Consider the following 24,610-nt stretch of genomic DNA (forward strand, 5'->3'; position numbering starts at 1 on the left):
GTGCTTCCTGAGAGACTGGAGCAGTCCGTCCCAACACGAACGGGAACAAGAGGTAATGCTTCTTCACTCAGCAGAGAACGAGCGGCATCCTTCTGCATCCCCCAGGGTCCGCGTCAGGCAGCCTCTCCCACAGCGGAGGGGTGTGCCTGGTCCGCACAGCTATAACTCGTCCATCATGGCCAGCAAATCATCCCCCTTGCTGGCACTCCACCTTGGCTGGTCCATGACCTCGAACTCCCCCATGATCCGAGCCAGCTCTTGGTTCCTTTGCTGGTCCTGTTCGAGAAACGAGACATGCACTTGGTATTTCATTTTTATCCCACCACTGTGATGCATTTCAGCTCATCATACTGATTAGAGCGGTGGTTCTCAACCTTCTGGCCCTTTAAATACAGCTCCTCATGTTGTGACCCAACCATAAAATTATTTTCGTTGCTACTTCATAACTGTAATGTTGCTACTGTTATGAATCGTAATGTAAATATCTGATATGCAGGATGGTTTTAGGCGACCCCTGTGAAAGGGTCGTTCGATCACCAAAGGGGTCATGACCCACAGGTTGAGAACCGCTGGATCAGAGAGAAAGTATGGCCTTGGAAGGTCAAAGTTATTACAGGATGAGGAGGGGAATAAGATTTGACATGGAGTCCCCTGGACACACCTGAGTAGCTTGTATGTTGACAACTTCATGGGATAACTCTTCTGGCCTGGTTAGCGCTGCTTGTCTGCATGAGATGGTAGAGAAATAGGTCAAAGGTTAGAGTTCTCTCCCTGCCAGCATGACAAACTGGCACTTAATAATTGGGCAACCTATTTCTTTTCTGCCTCATCTCCTGCCATTTCCCTTCAACTTTGTTTCCTACATGCCCAACCAATGCCCCCCGCACTCCAGAAAGTCACATTCTTTTATGTCTCTGTGCCTTTGCACATACTAAACTCTGCCAAGAATGCTTCCCCCTTCCTCTGCTTGGCACATTCCAAGACCCAGCTCAGATGCCAACTCTTTCAATCTGCCAGTGCAAGTAACCACTGTGTCCTCCATTAGCACATTTATGACCTGGCACTGACATGACCTATGTACACATTCATTTTCCTGCTACGCGGGGAGCTCCCGAGGGCAGGCCCTCGGTCACACGCTCCATCTTTGTGTTCCCAGCACTTACCATAGTACCTGCCACACAGACATGAACAAAAGAAGGCAGTTCAATGGATAGGGAAATAGAAGGCACCCCCACCCCCAAATATTTGGTTCTGAGGAGGATCACATGAGATAATGAATGCAAAAGTGCTCTGTAAACTGTAAAGCACTATAAATCTCAGTCAGTTACTACTGCTACTGGTTTTGGGGAGGCTATCTAATCTCAAAGATATCATTCTTTGACCTCCCTCCTCTGGCTTCTAAACAGATGTTCCTTGATTTGATTATCTTGACTTCTAATACTTCTTGTTCAGCTGTGCTGTGAACAAATCCAGCGAGTTCAGGCTGTTTCACACTGGGGGACTCTTCTTAACCAGGTTATTGAATTGGCTGGCAGTCATTTGTGGTCTTTACACTTGTATTTATAAGTGTCGCTGGTTATGGTGGTCACCTTTTTGGCTTAGCACACTCAGGATTTTTCTATAGGTCTTTAAAGAGACAGATTTAAAACATACTCTTCCTCTTCGTCGGTGGTAAAGAGATTCAACCGGAATCCTGGCTCAGGGCCACTGGTTTTCTTAATCTCCATTCCTCCCATCAGCTTGGCCAAGAAATTCAGCTCTTCTTTAGCAAGAGGGTTTGGAGCAATGCTTTGCTGCAGAAAAAATGTCATGATTTTTAGCCACATGAAAGTGATCATGTTTCCTGCTGAGACCCAGAGACCCAGGGTGGTATTATAAACCCAGGCAAAGCAATAACTATTTAAATTATTACTGGGAAGAACTGGGTCCAAATAAAGCATAGAAAACAGGCTTAAACAGGCTTAACCAACAGAGAAACAATCTGCGTCAGAAGCAGAGGGACTCTAGCAGGGCAGCAAACCAGAGACCTTCACACTTTCAGGACGAGTGGAAGGCCCCAGGGACCCATTGTCCTCAACTACCTCCCTCCTTGAAGAACACTGCTTCCTCTTCAGGCAGCTTGGTGCCCTCACACTGAGGGCTCCCGCTGCCAGGGCACTCACTGCGTAGGAGCTACCACACTGCCCTCTGGTGGTGACCATGGTGAACACACCCTGCGTCCATTCCCTCGCTCAGTCTTGCCCACTTCCACCTTCCCCTTCTAACATGGCTCTCTAACCCGGCCTTCCCCTGCTTGGCCTCTTCGGTCACTCTGCCGCCAGTTATCTAAAACACAGTTCTCTTCTCACCTCTTCCTTGCGGGAAATAAACCCCTCCGTCTCCTGCCTAAAGGGCAAAGTCCAAATTGTTTACGCTCCTTCCTACTCAGGCCCCGAACGGGTGGGTGTCCCTGTACAGCCGAACCTCTGGCCACCTGCCTCAATTAGGCTGTGACCGAGTCATGGGGGAGAGGTGCTGCCTCCCTGCTCCCCCAAACACTATGCTCTCCTGCCCCTTGGCGCCTTTGCCCAAACTGTCACCTGGGTCTGCACCCCCATTTCTCCTTCCGGCTGCTGAGTACCTTATCCTCTCCAGAGCTCCACTTGAATGTCACCCCCTGAACAGCTTTCCTGACTCAGCCCCCTGCTCCCAGCCCACTGGACAGAACACAGGGCACTTCGTTCAGAACCTCCCCTGTGTGAAAGTTGTTTGTTCTATCGCTGTCTTCCCAACTATAGAAGCCCCTTCAGGATGAGACCCATCTAAGCCAGCTTTGTGTCCCTGGGTACCCAGCCCGTAGAAGCAGTTCAACGAATGTTTTCTGAGTAATGGAATATTCCATGAGTTGTCCTGTGGCTAGCTGGCACTTAGTTCAGTGAGAGTCTGTATAGATGGAATCCAGAGAACCTAAAACCCCATGTTGAGCTTAGCTATCGCAATAAGGGGAGCACTGAAAAGGGACGTTTTAATGATAAGGTGCTGAGGTCAGCGGCCCCGGAACTGATGGCACTGGTTTGGTGCTAATTTCACATGTCCTGCTGTGTGGTTCCCACTTAATTATGGTGATTGAACCAAGCCTAAAATTACCTAATTAGTCAGATCACTGGAGGTCTCCATGGGAAACTACAATGAAAAACCTGTGTACTTATAAGGCTGCATCGAGAAGATTGCGAACAATGAGGGAAATGTTGGCTAGCTTTGAAATCCAGAGTTCCCACCCTTCTCCCCATCTGGACTTTTGTATCTAGAAGTAAGCTCAGAAGATAAATACAGGAGGCAGAGGCTCACCTGTGCCTGTGAAGATAAGTTCTTTGATGTTCCAGATGTATGGGTTTCCACAGGCCGGTTCACACTGTACCTGGTTGTCAACAGAAAACTGTGAAAACGTTGTTTAACCCTTTAAACTGACTTCCTTCTAACACCTAAGTATAGCTCATGGCTTTTTTTTTTTTTTTTAAATAACATTTTTATTGATTTCAGAGAGGAAGGGAGAGAGATAGAAACATCCATGATGAGAGAGAATCATTGATCGGCTGCCTCCTGCACGCCACACACTGGGGATTGAACCAGCAACCCAGGCGTGTGCCCTGACCGGGAATCAAACTGTGCCCTCCTGGTTCCTAAGTGGATGCTGAATCACTGAGCCACGCCAGCTGGGCTAGCTCGCGGCTTTTGTTTTGAGATGTTTAAAAGCATCCAGAAAGGTGCTGGGACTTAAACATACAAGTAAGTGTTTGTCAACTGCTCAAATTTTACTTTTTCCCCAAAGAAAAATACCTGGGAAGCTGTGTGGAAGCACCTCGCCTTTCTGAATCTCCAGGGCCACTTAAAATTATTTATCTTTTTAAAAAATATATTTTTTATTGATTTCAGAGAGGAAAGGGGAGAGAGAGAGAACGAGAGAGGGAGAGAGAAACATCACTGATGAGAATCATTGATCAGCTGCCTTCTGCATGCCCCCTATTGGGGATTGAATACGCAACCTGGGCATGTGCCCTTGACCAGAATCAAACCTGGGACCCTTCAGTCCCCAGGCTGATGCTCTATCCACTGAGCCAAACCAGCTAGGGCTTAAAATTATTTATCTTTTAAACCTATGAGTGACCTGATGTCTGGAAATCTTAGGCGCCCTGTGGAGGTGGGGGGCGCGGCATGCACTGTGTCTGAGGGGAAACCACTGCAGGTGTCAGCAGGATTTCAGGGTCGAAGTCAAGCTGGCTTTCTACACGAGGTGACTCCCTTGGACTCGAACTCACTCAGGGAGGGAGGATTTGCTTACATATTAGTTCCTAGTTTCAGGACTCGATCTCCATAAACTTCAAAAGAACCTTCCTTTGGCGCAGTGACATAGTTTCCACCGTGCGGGAATTCCACCCTCCTCACTTCTTCGCCTTTGTTGTCGAACATTCTGCAATACAAAGTATGACATGATGGAACGTTCTCCAAGCCTGGGTAGTCCTGGAGGCGTCTTTATTCTTTGTACTGTGAGACAAAAAGGAATTCATGTGCCCTTTCAAGATAAAGGTGCTGTTTGTGGTAATAATATTGATGCAATAATATTTATTGAGTGCATGTTATGTGCCAGGTGCTATGTAAGCATTTGAGAGCATCATTATCTTATTCATCCTCAGGTCTGGGAAGACAAATGATGAGCCCATTTAATAGATGAGGAAATGAATGCTGGAGGATGGGGTGGTTTGCCGTGAGTGTCTGCCACGTGGCAGTGCTGGGACTAGCGCCTGACCTCCTAACTCCTGTGCTTTACTGAGGAAAGGAAGGGCCCACTGAGCTGCATTCTGGGTGGAGGCCCACATACTGGCTTCCCGGAACCCCAAACCCTGGCCTGACAATTATTGTTGAGAATTCACCTGATGAGTCCAGGAACTTCAATTCCCCAGGGAACAGGCCCAGACACTGGCAACACAAAGCGACCATTGGAATTCTGAACTTTGTCCTTTAGAAATAGGGACACCTGAAAAAAAACCAAACACTTATTATCATTTTTCCTGGTAGATTTTCATAGACGTGAGCACTGTGAGGATGGAAAGCTGCAGTGGGTTGGGAATGTTACCTAGTGGGTTATAACAATAAGAGGAAAACTCACCATAGCTAACATCTGCAGAGTTACAGTGGTTTTTTTTTTTTTTATGAACAAAACTCCTTTTGAGCCTCACAGAAAATCTAGGTGAGGTGCATTACTCCCTCCCTCCCTTTTTAGCAATTATTATTTTAAAATATGCTTCCGCCGAAACCGGTTTGGCTCAGTGGATAGAACGTCGGCCTGCGGACTGAAAGGTCCCAGGTTCGATTCCGGTCAAGGGCATGTACCTGGGTTGCGGGCATATCCCCAGTAGGAGATGTGCAAGAGGCAGCTGATCGATGTTTCTCTCTCATCGATGTTTCTAACTCTCTATCTCTCTCCCTTCCTCTCTGTAAAAAATCAATAAAATATATTAAAAAAAATATGCTTCCGTTGATTTTTAGAGAGAGAAGGGAGAGGTAGAGAGACATAGAAACATCAATGAGAGAGAAACACTGATCGGCTGCCTCTTACACCCCCACCCCCCTGGGGATCGAGCCCACAACTCACAACCCACAACCCACAACCTGGGCATGTGCCCTGACTGGGAGTCGGACCAGTGACCTCTTGGTGCATGGGCCAACGCTCAACCACTGAGCCACACAGTCTAGTCTGGCTTACCCCCTTTTTAAAGATGAGAAAGCCGAGGTCACAGAGTAAAGTGACTTGCCCAAAGAGAACAGTAAGAGACAGGGCAAGGATTCGAAACCAAGGCTGACTCCAAATGCCACACCCATTCCTTGGTTCCCGGTTACCTTTCCATAAAGTCTGTTCTCAGAAAGGCGATAACCCGACAGTGCTGTAAGAACCTCTCTATCTCCACTTCACAGGTGAGGCATTGGCAGCTCAGAGATTAAGACACTCACTCAAGGCCAGCCAGCTCACAGGGGCAGAGCGGAGGATGCAAGCCGGCCCTTGTGTATCTGACTCTGGAGCACAAACTCTTAGCCCGGGCAGGATTGGTGACAAGAGGCTGGAGAGGGAGAATCCAGCCGGCAATGGTTTGAAGGTCCTTTATGTGCCTGAAAACACCATATATGCTTATGTCTACTCCTGGGTTTGTGCACTCTGTATTGAGGTCTTGGTCAGACTAAATCCCATAAACACTGTAGCAGTTTTGTTGGATCTTAGCTTCCTTATGTGTGAAATAAGTCCTTTATATTTATAATATCATCAAGGATGTTGTATGCCAGGCAGTGAAAATGCAAAGTGACAAGAATTTGTAAGCTGCCAGTTTAGGCTCTGACGGTGGGCTGCCTAGGGTACATCTCAGCTGGGCCACTCCCCGGCTCCGGGTTTTTGGTAAGTTATACACCTTCCAGTCGGCCCCCGATCACAGCCATGCTCCTCCGTGAACCGCATGCTCCAGCCATACTCAACTGCTTGCAGCATAACCAACTGCCTATTTGATGTTGCTACTTGGATGCCTAACGGGCACCACAGTTGCTTAGGACAAAAACTTAGTATTCGTTCTTTATTCTTTTTCCTCTCATTCCTCTCTCTCTCAGCCTTTATTGAATTTATTGGGGTGGCATTGGTTAACAAAATTATACAGGTTTCAGGTGCACAATTTTACTACATATCATCTCTACACTGCATTGTGTGTTCACCACTCCAAATCAAGTCTCTATCACAATTTATCCCCCCTATACACATCTGATCTCTTAGTAAGTCTTCTTCATCTTGCTCTGAAGGTATATCCTGAATGTGAACATGTCTCACTGTCTTAACTGGTAGCACCCAATCCAAGAACTTTCGTTTTTTACCTAATTTCCGCAACAGTTTTCCAACTGCTGTCTTACCTCTGCCCTGATCTCATATAGCTCATCTTCCAGAACACGAATCAGATCACCCTAAAATGCTTCAAATCTTTTCTTCACTCTTAGAATAAACTCCTTACTGGGGTCTAAAGGTAAGTCAGCTGTAGGGACCAGCTTGTGTATAACTGGCACCTGCTATGATTAGCCAGTGCCCATGCTGCACAGGCTGTAAACCTGGACCATCATTCCGGCCTCGACATGGTTCGTTCAGATTGGCTTTCTCCTTGTCCAAGGAACACTTCATGCTTTTTCCCATCCGTGGGCCTTCGTGCTTGCTGTCACTTCCATTTACATGCCCTTTCCTGAGATCTCTGTTGTTAGTCACAGTCTCAATTAAAACAGGGATATAGGACTTTTCCGTCACAACAGAAAGCTCTACTGGACGGTGCTGGCCTGATCGACATCCCATCCCAGTTGCCCTCTATAACTTTACCCTGTGTTGCCGTCTTCCTAGAAGTGGTCAGAACCAGAATATTATTGACTTGTCCTCTCCGTCTCTTCCTGCAGCAGAGAACCCCCTTAAGGCCTCCTTGCTCACTTATCTCCAACACTGAAAACAGTGCTGGCATAGAGTAGGCACTTAGGAAATATTTGTTAGACTGGTTTTCCAGGCATGAAACATTTCCAAGAGGAGTGGATAGTGGAGTGGAGGTATAAGGAACATTCCAGGACGAGGCGATGATATTTTCCAACAACGGAAGCAATGGAAAGAACACAAGGAAAGTGCACGGTGGAAGGATGTGTGAATGGGAATGAGAGCGGGAGAGGGTGGGGGACCTGCAGGGCACACCCTGTAGGAGGCAGCCTTGGAGGAGTTCTGGAGGGCTGAGAGGGGTTGCTCAGGATTCCAGATGGAAGTGGTCTCTGGCCAGGCCCGAGAGCAGAGCAGGGCAGGGCCTGAGCCACATCAGAGCACTCCAGTGATTTGTGATATTGCAGAAAGCTTTGGTTATCAGATGAGGAGTTTGGGTTAAACAATGAACAAGGAAATGTTAGTCAGGGCTGTGTTTTCTTTGTTTAGCTGGTTGGTTTTGCTAGCAAATCTAAAAACTATCAAGACGGCTGAAAACAGACAATCTGTATAGGGCATAGGCAATCACAAATTGCAGCTGAGCCCAATACCATTCAGACTTGGAAAACCAGCCAAATGCTACAAATCAGTGGCTGAATTCTGCCAGGAGGTGGAAGTCCTATTTCTCTTAATGAATGTTCTGATGTTTTACTGCGTGCCCATTTTAGCAAGTAAAGCTTAATATATTTTGTGGTTTAATATATTTTAATCATTTTGTTATAGACTTATTATTAGGAATGTCTTTTCATTATAATTAATTTGATCTTGTCAGACTCGAGAAGTCATTATGGCTGCTATGTTACTACAACTCATAAAATAACACCCAAGCATGCACAGTCTTGATAACATGATGCAGAGTTTTCAATAGTTTAAAGCAATGCAAAACTTAATCATATTTGTACTTTCATATTTTTATTTTAATCAATGACTATTAGAGATCTTAATTTATATGGATGCTATTATTGCTCCACCCGTAGCAAATATAATTTTTCATGAGGATTAATAATAAAATTGGCCTCAGAGTTGAAATCTGTTTGTCTTTCCCAGTCCATGGACGCGAGTTTAGGTACAGACACGAAATTGTAGGCACGGGTGGGCATCCTTGTGGGGAGTTTCAGGTGGAGATGCTGGTCTCGACGGCAGGGCTAGGGCAAGGGTGGGGTGGAGGTTAGACTCCGGGTGAAAGGGCTGGAAAGTGGGGAGGGACGCGATTCCTAAGGAGCAGGGTGAGGGTGGAGGGGAGAAGGTTTGGAGACAGGAAGAGGGAGAGGAAGGGGTGAGGCGCAGAGAGGGGAAGGGTCAGGGAAGGCCAGGATGGCGTGGTGCCCGCCACCAGGGAAGGCGAGAGCTTCCTGGAGGAGGGCAGCCTCGCACAGCCTCAGGGACTGGAGAGTCCCCGAGATGAGAGGTCGGGGGGAGGCTGTGCGATTCAGATCAGGCTGGTGGCCCTGAGAGCACGTCCTCTGGAGAAGGGAAGACACCAAGGAGCACAGGTAACGGGAGGAGGCAGTCTCTCTGTCTCCTTTGGTCCATTTAAAAACTGCTGAGATTTTCTATCAGAAAGCTGATCATTTGAGGTAGCATGGAGGGACCTGGAGAGTATCGTGCTAAGTCAGTGGTCGGCAAACTCATTAGTCAACAGATACAAATACCAATAGTACTTCTTCAAAATAGACTCGCCCAGGCCGAAAACTGACTTCTGCGCATGGGCCACGAAGTTTCAATCGCATAGTACGTGCACCCGCACGTGGTATTTTGTGGAAGAGCCACACTCAAGGGGCCCAAAAGCCGCATGTGGCTCGCGAGCCACCGTGCTAAGTGAAATAAGTCAGTCAGAGAAAGACAAGTATCACATAATCTCACGCATATGTGGAATCTAAGTAACAAAATAAACTGATGAATGGAGTGGATCCAGAGACTCAAAACATGGAACAGAGTGCGGAATGTCGGAGGGAAGGCGGGGAGGGTGGGAGGTAATCAACCAAGGTCCTTGTATGCATATATGCATGGCCCATGGACACAGACAATGGGCGTGAGGGTGAGGTCCTGGGGTGGGGATGGGCTGGAGGGAGTCAATGGGGGGGGGGGGGAGGGGAGGAGACATATGTAATACTTTCAACAATAAAAAATTATATTTTTTAAAAAAGATTAAAAAAAAAAAGTTGATCATTTATGGAGCCAAACAATGAGGACACCACTAACTGGGCAAGCTCAGCCCTTGTCTGCGTGACTGCGTGGCACCCCATTTCCCTAGGACAGCAGTGGCAGGGTGCTCCTGGGCCTGCCACCACTCACCCGGATGTGCAGGTCCTGGAAGAAGGTGAGGAGCGTCTGCCGGATGAGCTGGAACTCCCCCGCGGAGAGGCCCCCGTATACCTGCAGAGGCAAAGCAGCAAGAAGCAATTCACTTTCAGAAGTGAGGTGAGAAGTGCAGACAGGTAGGGTAGGTGGGTGCTCAGGGATGGGAGCCATAGCAAGGGGAGGACTCGGCTGCTGGGGTGAGAAGGGCAGCAGGAGAGCCAGCACTGCCCCCTCACGGACCCCAGCACGCTACACCAAGCAGGGCACAACACCTCTCCTGTCCCCCACAGACCCAGAGAAGCTGTTCCCCAAGATTTAGCAGAACATCCACCACCAACCCCTTTCCGAAAAGTTAGGAGAAAATGCCAGGCTCTGGATCATTGCTTTCCCAATTTCGAAGGCAACAGTTAAGAGGTCCTAAGATGATAATGCCTCTTGTATGACCAAAATGGATACTTGGAGACTTTTAGGGTTTTCAGGGAAGTGGCAGGTTTTGCCATTCTTCATCCTGTTCTCTCTGCCATAGAATCTTTCCATTCCTAACAGAGGAATGAGAGCAAGTATGGGGCTGAGAGGTGATAAACTGATGGTGTCTTACTTCAATCAGCTGCCGGAGAGTCTCATCCACTAGATGCAGGAGGGCTGGGTTGTCTTGGATTAATCCCTTGATGGTATCTAAATGGTTGAAAGTGACCAGCAGCACATCCTTGGGACGGGGACACAGCAGTACTTGATATTTCAAAGCCATAGTCATCAGGTCATAGAGCTGCCAACCCATACGCAGACAAAATAAATAGGATCATAAAAGCAGATGTTAGAACCTCCACACAATGAAGCAGTCAAGTGTTTACTGAAAACCAGTACTGGGTATATTATACAGCTCAGTGACTATATCAGTTATCCCTCAAACCAAGATACTTTAAAAAATATGTATGTTTTTATTAACTTTATAGAGAGAGGAAGTGAGAGGGAGCGAGAGAGACAGAAACATCGATGAGAGAGAATTATCGGCTGGCTGCCTCCTGCATATCCCATACTGGGGATCGAGCCTGCAACCTGGGAATCGAACTGGTGACCTCTTATTGTATGGGATGACGCTCAACCAACTGAGCCACACCAGCTGAGCAAACCAAGATACTTTTGAGAGTAAAAGGGGGTGATATAATAATTAAGCCAGAACAACAGGGTTAGACCAGGACATTCCTGGGCAAACCAGGATTTCTGGTCAGCTTATTGCTGATGGAACATGTTTGAAACAATATTGGCAGTTGGGGGGCCCTAGACTGGGTGCTGGAGTTGGAGAGCAAAATCCCTAAAATAAGCCCTCCATTGCCACTGACTAGGTGAATGGGCCTGGTGAAGTCTTCTCATCTCTCTGAGCCTGAGTTTTCGCATCCATAAAAAATAGTCTCAAGCCCTAGCTGGTATGGCTCAGTGGACAGAGAGTCAGCCTGCACACTGAAGGGTCCCGGGTTTGATTCCCGGTCAGGGCACATGCCCTGGTTGCGGGTTTGATCCCCAGTGGGGGGCATGCAGGAAGCAGCAAATCAATGATTCTCTCTAATCGTTGATGTTTCTATCTCTCTCTCCCTCTCCCTTCCTCTCTAAAATCAGTAAAAATATATTTAAAAAAAACAACACAAAACAGTCTCAAATGCAGCTAAAGAAGTGCTCAGAGGGAAATTTACAGCAGTGGATGCCTGCACTTCCCCAATCAACACCTAGCCTTTCACCTTAAGAAACTAGAAAAAGAAGGTCAAACTAAATTCAAACCAAGGAGAAGGAAGGAAAAGAATGTTTGAAGCCGAAATCAATGAAATGAAGAGTTGAAAAACAGTAGATAAGAATCAATGAAACCAAAAGTTGGTTCTTTGAAAAGACCAACAAACCTTTAGCTAGATAATTGACAATTATTTACTTAGGCTTACCAAGAAAATAAGAGAGAAAACTAAAATTACTAAAATCAGAAATGAAACAAAGGACATTACTACTGACTAATGGAAATGTTCTCTAATTAGATAGTGGTGATGGTTATACAACATTATGAGTATACTAAAAACCACTGAATTGTACACTATGAAAGGGTGAATTATATGTCATATAAGTTATACCTTAATTTAAAAATGGCAAAAAGATATTACAAAACTAGCTGTGGAAAAGACATTAACGAATAAAGGATTTTTGTCCTGGCTGGGTGGCTCAGTCAGTTGGAGCGTCGTCCATGCATCAAAAGATTGCTGGTTCAATTCCTGGTCAGGGCACATGCCCAGGTTGCCAACCCCAATCTATACAGGCTTGGCTCAATCCCAGGCTGGGGTTTGTGCGGGAGACAGCCAATTGATGTTTCACTCTCACATTGATGTTTGTCTCTCTCTCAAATCAATAAAAACACATTTTAAAAATGTATGGACTTAACTTAAAAAAATCAGAGTGCCCTAATAATTTGTTCCCCCAAAAGATATATATGTCCCTGTTATAAGTAAAGACTGAGCAGTTTTGAATTTGCTTCAAAAACTTCCTGGTTGTCAGAGCTGAGATTCAAGAATGAAGCAGATTTAAAGTCTTTAGGGTTGGGCTAAGGTGTTCATAAATATGGGCATGAAGACCAGCACTCTCTTTGGGCAGGTGGAGTGACATAAACAATAGAGGGACTGGTGTGGATGTTGTCTGAGGTCCTTTCCAACTCCGAAACTCAACAATAATATTTACAAGGCCATTTTTTTTACAAGGCATCATTGCTTACATCATCTCATTTGATTCCAGTCTATAATCATCCACCAAAGATACATGACATGCAATCAAGAGGCTAGAGGCAACTGTTTGCTCACCTTATCCATGCTTGCCTGGTTCAGTTTCATGATGGAGGCATGAGCCAGGCGGTCATAGATGGTCCTGAGGGCCTTCTTGGAGTAGAGCTCTTGGGGTTTTAACAATTCCTCTATAAAGCTTTTATTGAACATGGTTAAGATGATGTCATGAAGAACTGTAGAGACAAGAGAGAATATACAGCTAAGCAGGGTACTGGAGGAAGCTTAATTCAGGAGATGCTTTCTGTACAAATGTGATGGAGGAGCCAGCCTACGCAGAGTGGGATGCTGATGTGCTTGGTGAGAGCTGCTCCCTGGGGAGAAACCGCACAGATGTTCCAATAGAAGGCGGGGTCCAGAGTGCCCGATGAGGCCATCTCAGGGCTAACATACATGTGACAATGTACAAATGTGTCATGAGAGGTTACAAATCACTTTTACATACTTCTCTCACTTGGTGATAGCAGAAATGTTTCTTCTTTCTTTAAAAAATGTTCCTATAAACATTTTAGATTAGATCTCTTCCTTAACATGAGAAACAGCATCACTCTTGTTGTTTGTTTAGCAAATCTATAACATTTTACTTAAAATTACATTTTATAAAAATGGGACCAATAATAGTAAGTTGACTATTTTTGGTAAAATATTTTATGGAAATTGACAAGTCTACCCACTGGTTAGAAATTAAAATGTTTCTAATGTTTCTACAAGACATGTACTTCAGATCAGTACCATTTTAGAATGTCTTAATTTTTACATTTGATTTATAATGTTGATATTACACTGTAGTGCTATGTCTCAGACTATTGCTCAAATGGAAAACTTTCATCTAGTGAGAATAAAAGGTCCTAAGATGTGTGCAAACCAAAGTGTCTATAAATCTAGTTCTTCATTCACTCATTCATTAAGACATTTTTGCTACTCTAATATCATTAGTTGAGGGCTAGGAAAACCCTCTGGTACAAGAAATAGAAACAAGGATGGATGAACACAGATTATTCTTAATTAAACCATGTATAGTCTTGCCTAAAAAATATACATTCATAGTAATTAAAATTTGAAAGAAAACTGGCTACTTAAAATAATTATACAAAATCAATTATTAATCACGAGTGATTGTTGCTGAAAGATACAAATGCCTCTTTCTTTTGCCACAAAAGGACACACCAGGCATTGGCTGTGGCCAAAAATCTAAGAGAGTGAAGGCAAGGTGAGCATTGAGGTCGAGACTTCAGGCCCCCTCTCTACCTTTAAGTAATTGATCGGAGTACCCTGAAGGCCCAGGCTGGCATTTTTAAGCAGGTCCAAGAGCATTTTTTGGGGGTGGGCAGGGGAAGCTCAGGGCTGGTTGTATTTAAATCTTTATTTTTTTATTTTTGAATTTATTGGGGTAACATCGGTTGATAACATTATATAGGTTTCGGGTATACAATTCTATATGTATTTAAATCTTAATGGAAGAACTACAGAGAGAGGAGGAAGGGGAGAGGGGAAAAGGACCTTGACACAGAAGAACTAACACTTCTTACTGACGCTGAACTCACACTTGCCCTTGGACTTTATGCTGGACTCCTTCCTATTTGTGAGGAAGAACCAACTCCATTCCAAAGCAGGGCATCCTTCACATCCTACCATTCCAACCCACCACAGCTTGCCCTTAATGCACGCTAACCTGTCCCCAGTGCGGACAGCTTGGAGACATAACTCTCCCGGACTTGCCTCATGCATAGCCTTTTACCTTTGACCTAAACAAGCAAGGACTGCGGTAACTGGATTTCCTAACCTTTTCCTTCCTGCAGCCTATATGAAACACAGAATTGGCAAGGAAACAGGTGCAATTGAAAACCCACACCTAAGGCCTCAAAGGAGAGAGTCTGAACTTTCCACAGGTTTCTGTAGGCCAGGGAGGAGGTCCAAAGAGGAAGAACTCAAAGAATCACACCCGCTCTGACAGTGTTAGTGCTACAGAGCGCTGCCATCCGCCTCGGTGCTGCGCGTTTCTGTCTTTCAGCTCTTAGCAGGATCCAGGAAAACAGCTTCCCCCCGAATAAGTCAGTGCTAGAAGAAAGAAAGTCGCGAGGAGATTGCTGGCCACTCTAGCAAAGTAAAAAGCAAAACGAGGTCTTTCCCCCTGGGAAGGGAATAAGCTGTATGTCACCACGGCTGTTCGCACAGGAATGCCCAGGAAGTTCACTGGTTGGAGAGAGAGCACAGCAGGCCCTCTCCCTGTGGGCAGAGCAGTGACCACAAATGTCCCCAAGGAGAAAAGGGCAGTTCTATGGTTAAGCCCCAGAACCCAGGGTCCCCCCCCCCCCATAGAATTCTTTGGAAAGAATGTGGGGGCCACAAAAGAATATGGGGAACAAGCCTTCATCTCACAACATTTCACCTCGCACTTGGATGAGGCAGGCCTACTACGTCCCAGACACTGAGATAAACACCAGGGCGCAAAGAGGAAGGACATGGTGTCCTTCACCTGGAGAACCAGTCCTGGTCCTATTTCAGTGAAACCTGAGAAATGGGTCTGACCACACCTGTCAGTCTATTTCAGTGAGTGTTTAGCAGTCACATGAGGCAGGAATGTTCTAGGTGCCAGGCTCCATCAGGAAAAGACTAATGCCAGGAAGTGAAGTGACTTCACAGGTGCATCCTGAGGTCAGATTATGAAGTTCGTTTTTGCTCATTATTTTGGAATGCTTAAGTTAACATTGACTCCAGTGATTCAGTTATGTCAGGGGTCCTCAAACTTTTTAAACAGGGGGCCAATTCACTGTCCCTCAGACCTTTGTTGGGCCGGACTATAGTTTAAAAAAAAACTATGAACAACTTCCTATGCACACAGCGGCGGCAAAAACACCCGGCGGGCCGGATAAATGTTTTCAGCGGGCCGCATGTGGCCCGCGGGCCGTAGTTTGAGGACCCCTGAGTTATGTATACAAAAAGCCCTCAAAACCCACACTTCTCATCTGAAATTCTGCCACACATCAAGGGGTGGGCAAGAAACTGCTCAAGAGAAGTGGCCAAAGATGGTTGTGAAATATAATAAAAGCATATCAAGCACCCCTATTGGGCTTTTCTTTGAGCCTGGCCTGATGAAAGCCACTGAGTATTTAATACACCCCTGTTAATTGAAACCTCTGTTGTTTATGGGAACATGCAATTTGGAACCTAGGGTAAAAGAGAGAAGCTATTACTTTTGGATGGTTACAATGCTTCAAACTCTTACCATGTTCCAGGCACCGGGCTTAGAACCTTCCATGCATTATCTCATTTAACCTCCCCAAGACAACTCCGGATTATTATCCTTATTCTATCAAGGAGGAAAACTGAGTCTTATAGAGAGGTTAAGTCCAAGGTCACGCAGCTAGTGCTGGAGTTGAAATTAGAATGGGGCTGTTTGATTCAACTTCCCTTCCTCTTAAATCTTTGATGTTATCTCCTCAGCATACTTGGTGTGGTGAGAGCATTTAAAATACTGAGGACGATGGCTGATGACATGCATAAATTGCACCCAAATGCAGAATGATGAGAGCTACTCATGACACTTAAAGAGGAGAAAGGCTAAGGCTTTGCTCTGAGGAACTGGCAACTTTTTCAGGTTTGCTGCTGGTTGTAGGTGAAGGAGAAACTGAAGATCTGGCATGATAGGGCCATACTGCATGCATGATATCATGCCTCCTGCCCGCAACCCTGGCAGCCATGCAGCCACATGCTTCCATTTTCCTCAGTTGCTCAACAGATATCTCTGTGTGCTAAGGAGAATGGTTCAAGGAAGGCCACTCATGTTGAACCACAATTCTTTGGTAACATGATACTATCACAGAATTGCTTTAAGGACTACACTACAGGACAACCTGCCGAGAAGTGTAACTACTGCCCCAGTGGTCCCCACAAGCTTAGAAGATGAAGAGAGAGAAAAGTACCTCAGGTGCAATATGGCCTTGTGCCTAAGTTTGCTTGGTTTTTATCTTACATGCTGTTTTTACACAAGAGGTTCAAATATAGTATAACCAATGTCTTAGCTAAAGAGAAACTCATGACTATTTTCTTTAAAACTAGAGGCCCAGTGCACAAATTTGTGCACGGGTGGGGTCCAGCTGGCCCAGCTCCAATGGGGAGGATCGAGGCTGGGCCTGACGGGAGGTTGGCCAGCCAGCCCACCCTGATTGGGTGATCAGGGCCGGGCTGGCTGGGGGAAGGGGCCATGGGTGATTGGCCGGTGGGCCCCACCCCCGATTGGGGTTGGGGAGCCGATTGGGGGCGGGGCTGGCCATGGGGAGGGGCTGTGGGAGGTGGGCTGGCTGGCCTTGCCCCTGATCGGGGTGGTGGGGGCCCACAGGGGGCGGGGCCGGCCAGGGGGAGGGGCTGCAGGCCCATCAGGGTGGTGGGGGCCATCGGGGCATGGCCGGCCAGGGGGAGGAGCTGCAGGAGGTTGGCTGGTCAGCCCCGCCCCCTATTGGGGTGGTGGGGTGTGATCAGGGGAGGCTAGCCAGGGGAGGGTCTGCAGGCCTATCATGGTGGGGAGGGCTGATTGGGGGCGGGGCTGGCTGGGGGGAAGAGAGGGGGTGTTTGGCCAGCCACCCTGCTCTTGATGTGGGTGGGAGAGTCCCATCAGGGACAGGCTGGCAGCGGGGAGGGCCATGAGGTTGGCCTGCCAGCACCACTCCCCACGCCCTGATCCAGACGGTTTGCTAGTTTGGTCGTGACGCCGTTATGGCGTGACGGCCACAGGCCTTTTATGATATAGATATTTAGAGTGGTCCCACTTTAAACCCAATTGATAGAGGACTGGCTGAACTGTGGATGCAGACTGAATACATGCAACCCAGAGATAGCATACCTCGTTTTCTGTCCACCTCTGTCCATTCATCTACACGAAGCATACAAAAAGAAAACACCAGTTCATGAAGCGAAAACATCATTTTCAAGGAGGCTTTAAAAATACCAATGATTTATCTGGTCTATGAAACGTTGTCATGTTTGCATCAATGTCTAATGTGAATACTCTACCTTCCATGTGAAACTTTTAAAGGGATGATGGATAAAGACGTTCCAAAAAAGCCGTAGAGGCTCGAACTTACAGAGAGTGGCCTAGGAGGAGAGGAAACTCAGATCGACTAGCTACCCTGGGCTTTGTCTTGAAAGGCTCAAGAAGTCATCCTCTCTAATGCCACGAGAATACATATTATTCAAAATAAGGCTTTCAAAACACACTAACTTCCACGAGGAAGAGTAATTCCAAGAACAGGTAGACAAAGGAGTTCCTTTACGTATAGCCTGATTTTTTTATAAAGTAAGATTTCCCTTTCTAGAGCACAGACGGAACTGCTCAAATTAGAAAACATGAATTAAAAAGAAAAAAATGTCTATTTGTTTCTGACTTACTTTTTATACAGAGACGTGTGACTTCCAGGTAAAAAGAGGGGAGTAATGATGGGGCCACTATAAAGAAAAGTCTTGAGGACAAAAGCAATCAGGGGACGTCAAAAGGAATGCAAATAAGGGAAAATGTACTTGTCTAGAGAAATCTGTACGAGCTAAGAACCTTTATGGGTTGAGACCTGGCTCTATCATTTACTACCTATATAATTTCAAGCAACTTGTTTAACGTCAGTTTCTTCATCTGTAAAATGGGATCATCACGGAACCTACCTCATAGGGTTGTGGGGATGAAATACGAAATATCAAGCACTTAGCTGGCTTCTCTTTTAGTTCCTCTTTCTCTACTGAAGGACACTAGGCACTACCCATAAAGAATGAAAGATGACTTTTCCCCCGCTTTATATTTTGGGGAGATTTCAATATAGAAAAACCACTGCCAGATAAACAGAATTCTACACACACCCACATTTAAAAAAACATAACTAATGGTCCCCCTTGAAAACATCTGCCACTAGCTTGTTTCAAAGGTAATTTCTGCAGTTATAATAAAAAAACATGTATGTGTCTTCAATGCACAATAACAATAGTTCCCAAGAGACCAGTCTGGAAGCACGGGCATGCTGAGCCCTAACTGGCTGCAAAGGGCTCCCTTTGTAAGATCAGTCTCCTCCGGGAAAATTCACCATCATAGGTGTTTGGAGAGAAAACACTGGGGAAGCAGCACCAAGAGTCAGGCCTTCTTAAAGCAGATCCCAGCTGCGGTAGCATAATGCCCACATCTGCTATCTTGCCGTGGCATTGAGGTTACAGGTGGTCTTGCCTAAGAGGCTGGTGGGAATTCAGAAAGGTGGAGTTTCGACCCTCGTGAAGGTGTGTTAGGGAACAACGGTGCTGCAAGGGGCTCATCTACTCCCAGGGACAGGGACTCCGGCTGCTGCCGAAATGAAGCTGGCAAGTGCATGCCCAGGGGAAGGAGGCGTTCCCACGGCAATGAAGCTCAGCTCCGGCAGAGGTCCCTGCAGTGCTGTGCGCTCCGGGCTCCTGTCCACTTGCAGATCCAGGGGAAGTGAAATCATGTCCTCTTTTTCCATCATTTCTCCAGAAGACTTGCTTGTGACAATCCCACTTTAGTTATATCTTGAGTGGGAGGCATGCCCAAGGCTATCCAGAGCTGCCTGTTCCATTGGAACTAGAAGAATAAAAATAGAACCTCAACCATTTGGATCCAATATGTGATCTTCACGTATTGGAAAAATCAATGAATGGCTCCATGCCTCAGTTTCCCCTTCTGTAAAATGAAGAATGTAAACAAAATGTAATAGGGTCTTATTTCTGAGTATTTTTAAGAGGATGGGAATGAGGCAAAGGCAGGTTTTATTATTCTCACTATTGCTTAAAATGTGGGACAACTCTCAATAGGCAACACTCAGAAGTTGCTCCACAGAGAGCACTTCCTTTCTGTTGAATGCCAAGCCAGAGGCTGCGATGTGGGGGTGGGGGGTGGGGTGGGGTGGGGGAGGACTGCACTATCTGCACTGGCCCTGTGGGAGCAGGATGGCCTCCAGGACGCCACTTAGTTGTGTAAGATAATGGAAACATCTAGAAGAAACATGGTTTCCATTCAAAGCTTCAACGAAGACTAGCTTACTGTGTCGGGTGTTTTATAGGTCTCCATGCACAGGCATCTGTCACAGCAGCTCCTGCTTCCTGTCGCTACACCATCTCTATAGTGGCATAGATTAGTGTTGCTCAACTTTGAATCCCAAACTGTCAACCCTGCTTTTTCACTCTATCTTCTACAAGTCCCCAATCAGCCAACCAGGATACTTTTTATCATTTCTTTTAAAAAATCAGTTGGTATACTGGATATATTTTTCTCCAAAACCTCTCCCTTTCCTCCTGACCTTGCAACCCCCACAACGATTCTGGTACAGTAACCATCAGAGATGGAAGTGTAGTGCAGTGCCTAAGAGTATGAGCTCTAGAGCCCGATGGTCTCGGTTCAAATTCTTTACTCCTCCTCTTACCAGCTATGTAACCCTGGGCAAATTAGCCTTAGTTTCCCCATCTGTAAAATGGGGATAGTAGTATTACCTACATCAGTGATGGCGAACCTATGACACGCGTGTCAGAGGTGACACGCGAACTCATTTTTTTGGTTGATTTTTCTTTGTTAAATGGCATTTAAATATATAAAATAAATATCAAAAATATAAGTCTTTGTTTTACTATGGTTGCAAATATCAAAAAATTTCTATATGTGACACGGCACCAGAGTTAAGTTAGGGTTTTTCAAAACGCTGACACGCCGAGCTCAAAAGGTTCGCCATCACTGGTCTACATGATAGGATAGTTGTGGGGATTCAGGGAAGTCCTCATTTCATTGGAAAGTGCTTAATAAATGTTTGTTGTTGTTGTCATGAAGAAGCTATGTCCTCTAGTTTTTAGAATCAATTACTGAACCAGACTGATCAAAAGCACTACTTCCAGTGAAAGTGCAGAAGGGCTGGATCAGGCTCCACTCAGCATCTCATGTGCCATCTGACACTCATCCCAACTGTGGAAGGAATTAGTCTGTGAATGTGAATGACCAAAGCTATATCTAGCGAACCCCTAAGGGCTACCTCTCCTGAAGACAAAGAAGCCAGTCCCCCAGTATTCACAGGTCTTGTCCAGACCTCCTCTTGAAAGACAACATCTGCTACTTCTTATGCTAAATATATTGAATACATACATTATCTCATTCAATCCTTATGGCTTGGCTAATAGGATGTATGATTATTCCCATTTTATGGAAAAAGAAACAGGCTTATAGAGGTTACATTCTAAGGTTGTACAACTAGTTAAATAGCAAAGCTGGAATTGGGATCCATATCTGTATGACGCTAGAGAGCATGCCCTTAATTGCTAATTTACACCGCCTTCCGAGATGTAGACTACCCATCTAAGAGCTGACTGCCAGCTCAGTAACGCCATTCACCCAAATGAACACACACAACATAGGTGCCAAGGAAAACGGAACCTTCTAGAGCAGTGGTTCTCAACCTTCCTAATGCCGCGACCCTTTAATACAGTTCCTATGTTGTGGTGACCCCCAACCATAAAATTATTTTCGTTGCTACTTCATAACTGTAATTTTGCTAGTTATGAATCGTAATGTAAATATCTGATATGCGGGATGTATTTTTATTGTTACAAATTGAACATAATTAAAGCATAGTGATCAATCACAAAACAATATGTAATTATATATGTGTTTTCCGATGGTCTTAGGCGACCCCTGTGAAAGGGTTGTTCGACCCCCAAAGGGGTTGCAACCCACAGGTTGAGAACCACTGTTCTAGAGGAAGAAGTGGCAATGTTACACAAAAACAATGAATTTAAATAATCAGTTCAACATTTACTGAGCACCAATTTATTCTGGTCTAGGTATACTAGGGGCTGGAGTACAAAGATGAATAAGACAATCATGTGGGGGGAGACACACACATGGACCAATACAGGGTAACATGGTCAGTGATAAGGTAGAGGGACACGGATGGGTGCTATGGGAGTATGTGCGGGCTCTTTCCCATGTGGGAAAGGAAATGAATCTTAAGCAGAATAATGCAGGACAAAAGGAGACTTACTAGCACAGAAGTGGGAGATATGGGGTTAGACTGGAGATTACTAGCATGGAAACAAGAATGAACATGCTTTAAATGGAGACCCACAGGCAGTTTGGTATTAATAGACAAAGTAGGAGGCAGGCAGGCAGTGGTGGAAGGTGGGACTTCAGAGGTGGACAGAAATCAGATCAGGAAGGGTCCTGAAGTGTCCTGACAAGGACTTGGCCTCTGCTCAGACAGCAGTGGAAAGCTGACAAAGGGTTTTAAGTAGCAGGGACTATGGACAGAGTTACATGTCAAAAAGTGCGCTGGCAGCAGGGTATGAGATGGATGGAGGGGTGTGCTATAGGGAGCTCTTTTTCTCTCTTTATGAATGGACTTGGACTCAATAGCACAGACCCAATGGTGAATATCTGAATATGTATGCTTAACGTCAACTGAGCATACAGATACTATTGAAGGGAATAAATGTTTTAATTGTGACCATGTCAATTACCTTTATATCAACTTTTCTTCCTCTACCTTGAAATATAATATGTAATCCCAGGAAAGTTGGTGAAAGCAATTGTTGTTTGAGAGGGAGGAAAAGAGGGAGAGAGAAAGGATGGCAGAGAATTCTGGGTGGTCCTTTCTCTGGGGATTAGACGGGGTGTAGATGGGAGACAGATTTTACATTTTAGAAGCAGACACATAATTATTTCCACAATTATATTCTCTTCCAACAATTGGGATGGGAAAGAATTATACTTTTCTTTTGTTTTCTAATTTATCTATGTTATCTCAGGACCTCACCTTTCCAGGAATAGCTTCTGAAATTAGTAAGATTGGCTTCCAGTTTAAAAAGGAGGACACCACACAGAGGAATGGAGAGTCAGAACCTGTCCATGCGGGGAAAGAGGATGCTTGGACTAGCAAAGAGGATGACACCAGGTATTTGGGAGGGACTGGCTGTCAAGAGAGATTGGGAAATCATTTCGCCAATTAGGGGAGGAGGGAATTGGGGGAGGGGGCATGAGGTACCGTAATAACATCCAAGGAGGGTATTAAATCCCTCTGCTGTGAAAAGACCTTTTGGGGAATTTGGCTCCTGAGGTGCCCTGACTGGATGGGCCTGTGGACGTCGTGAGAAGAGTCCCCGGTTATAAGAGCGCAGTGTGCAGGGGTGTTGGTCAGTCTATAAGGGGGCTGGCTGTGCAGGCCGGGCGTCTCTCACCTCTGCGGGCCTTGTCTCCGGGGATGTTCTGGGCCCGCAGCCGCTGGTCCAGGATGTAAAGCATCTCCCCGCCCAAGTTCAAGAAGAGCAGCGGTAGCGCCCGCACCGACATGATGCCGAAAGCGCGGAGAGCTGGCGAAGAGACCCAAAGCTGGGTCGCTGGAGACTTGAAGGCCCAACCACCGCGTCTTCGTAACCTGGTTGCTAGGGCAACGCAGCGGACGGCAAAACTAGCCAATCAGCAGGCCCCTTGTTGGGAGGCGCCCGGGGGAGTACGCTTATTGGGCTTGGTGCCCGAGACCTACGCGGCCGATTGGTCCGGGCCGGAGGCGGGCCCCTGGCGGGAACGCTGGTTTTGACTTTCGGAAGCTGCGCGGAGGGGCGAGGGCCGGCCCGGCTGGTGGGCGACAGGGGCTGGCGCCGAGAAACGTGACACCCTCACCCAGCCCGGGCGCGTGCGCAGGTGCCCGAGAACGAGGACAACCCAGGCGAATCTTTAGAGCAGTCTCCGAGCCGAGGGTGCGACCGCACAGCCGTGTAGAGGCGGAGCTTCCTTTTTCTTTTTGGAAGTAATTTCTAAACAGTTTTATTTCAAATCTCTTTTCACCCCTCCCCCAAAAGACATGGGTCAGTACAGCAATCATAAAAAGGAGATACAAACACAAGAGTCAAATGCCTCCCGCACTGACACAAAAAACTGGGAACTGTACATGGGGTTCCAAACAGGACCTGCAGCAGCTACTAATGTCCCTTCACAAGTCAAACATGCCTATTACTACAATATATATACAGACAGCCCGTTCTGGACCTAACCTACAGGGACATCCCAACCCACCCTCTAGCCCCAGAAAAATACCAAAACACACCCAAAGTGCATTTGTTTTGTTTATATCAAAACTTCTTTGCCCACCCCACCCTCAGCCCCTCCCACCCTATTTAAGATTGGCCTGCAAGTCTATTTTAACCATTTAGTAAGGAGCTTCCTTTTTCTTAAATTAGAAAGGACACCCAGCGCATCGGGTTGCTGAAGAATCAGTGAGATCATGTCAAGTGCCATTAAAGCACTAACGTAACCGACTCTTCTTAGATGCGGCAAGGACCAGAAGTCCTTGAATTATTTGCATGTCCTCCCTAATGCCACTTGGAGTGGAGCCCACTGGCCTATATCCCAACCCTGTTTGCTCGCTCCTGGAGGTTGTGCTGGGGACCCCAAGCGCCCCTCTTTCCAGCTGCTAAGCAGCTTCCCATCCTTCACCCCCATCTTGCCTTCCAGGATCACCTTTCCTTCATCTGCTGCACATTTTTAAGTTGATGAGCAATCATTTCTGTAAAATTTCAATATTTGTAAAACCTACTAATCATCTTTCCTTCCAGCCACTCAGACTTGAAACCTGAGCCTAGGCTTCCAACTCTGTCGCCCTGGGTCCTATTATCAGTCACCAAGTTCTGTTTTTTCCTCCAAAATATTTCTATTTTCCTCTATTTCTTACTCTGTCTGCATTGCTGAGGTCCTCCATATTACTGCTCCTTTCTCTCCTCCAGCCGTACTGGCTGCTAGGCTAAATTTCAGAAGACACCACTTTCAACAAGACATATCTTCAGCGGCTTCCTGCTATTTGATAGATGGCCTTCAGGGCACTCCAACTACCTTTCTAGAGTCATCTACACTTCCCTGGCCTTCTCACCCAGCAGCCAGCCAGCATGCTTCCTCTGCTGCTGTGGTCTCACCTCCACTGAAATACCACCTGGATGACGGAGTTGTGCGTGTGTGAGGTGCTGTGAGAGTGTG

At 46.2% G+C, this 24,610-nt stretch overlaps 1 protein-coding gene across 2 annotated transcripts; it reads right to left on the reverse strand.

Annotated features, from left to right (window-relative positions):
- Positions 1–125: 125 nt before the first annotated feature.
- On the reverse strand, positions 126–24,596 carry OSCP1 (organic solute carrier partner 1). 2 transcript variants are annotated; one of them, XM_036349518.1, is made up of 11 exons: positions 22,822–24,596; positions 17,459–17,488; positions 12,640–12,794; positions 10,410–10,577; positions 9,806–9,886; positions 4,908–5,011; positions 4,319–4,447; positions 3,328–3,397; positions 1,654–1,793; positions 662–725; positions 126–276 (listed from the first exon to the last, which is right to left on the reverse strand). In XM_036349518.1, exons 1-11 carry the CDS (start codon positions 22,931–22,933, stop codon positions 160–162), a joined length of 1,170 nt encoding a protein of 389 aa, XP_036205411.1. In that variant the 5' UTR covers positions 22,934–24,596; the 3' UTR covers positions 126–159. The 2 variants fall into 2 exon arrangements, with proteins under 2 accessions (XP_036205411.1, XP_036205412.1); XM_036349519.1 differs by lacking the exon at positions 17,459–17,488.
- Between the last annotated feature and the right edge of the window lie 14 nt (positions 24,597–24,610).

The sequence above is a fragment of the Myotis myotis genome, unplaced genomic scaffold (assembly GCF_014108235.1).
Source record: "Myotis myotis isolate mMyoMyo1 unplaced genomic scaffold, mMyoMyo1.p scaffold_m19_p_2, whole genome shotgun sequence".
Lineage (NCBI taxonomy): Eukaryota > Metazoa > Chordata > Mammalia > Chiroptera > Vespertilionidae > Myotis > Myotis myotis.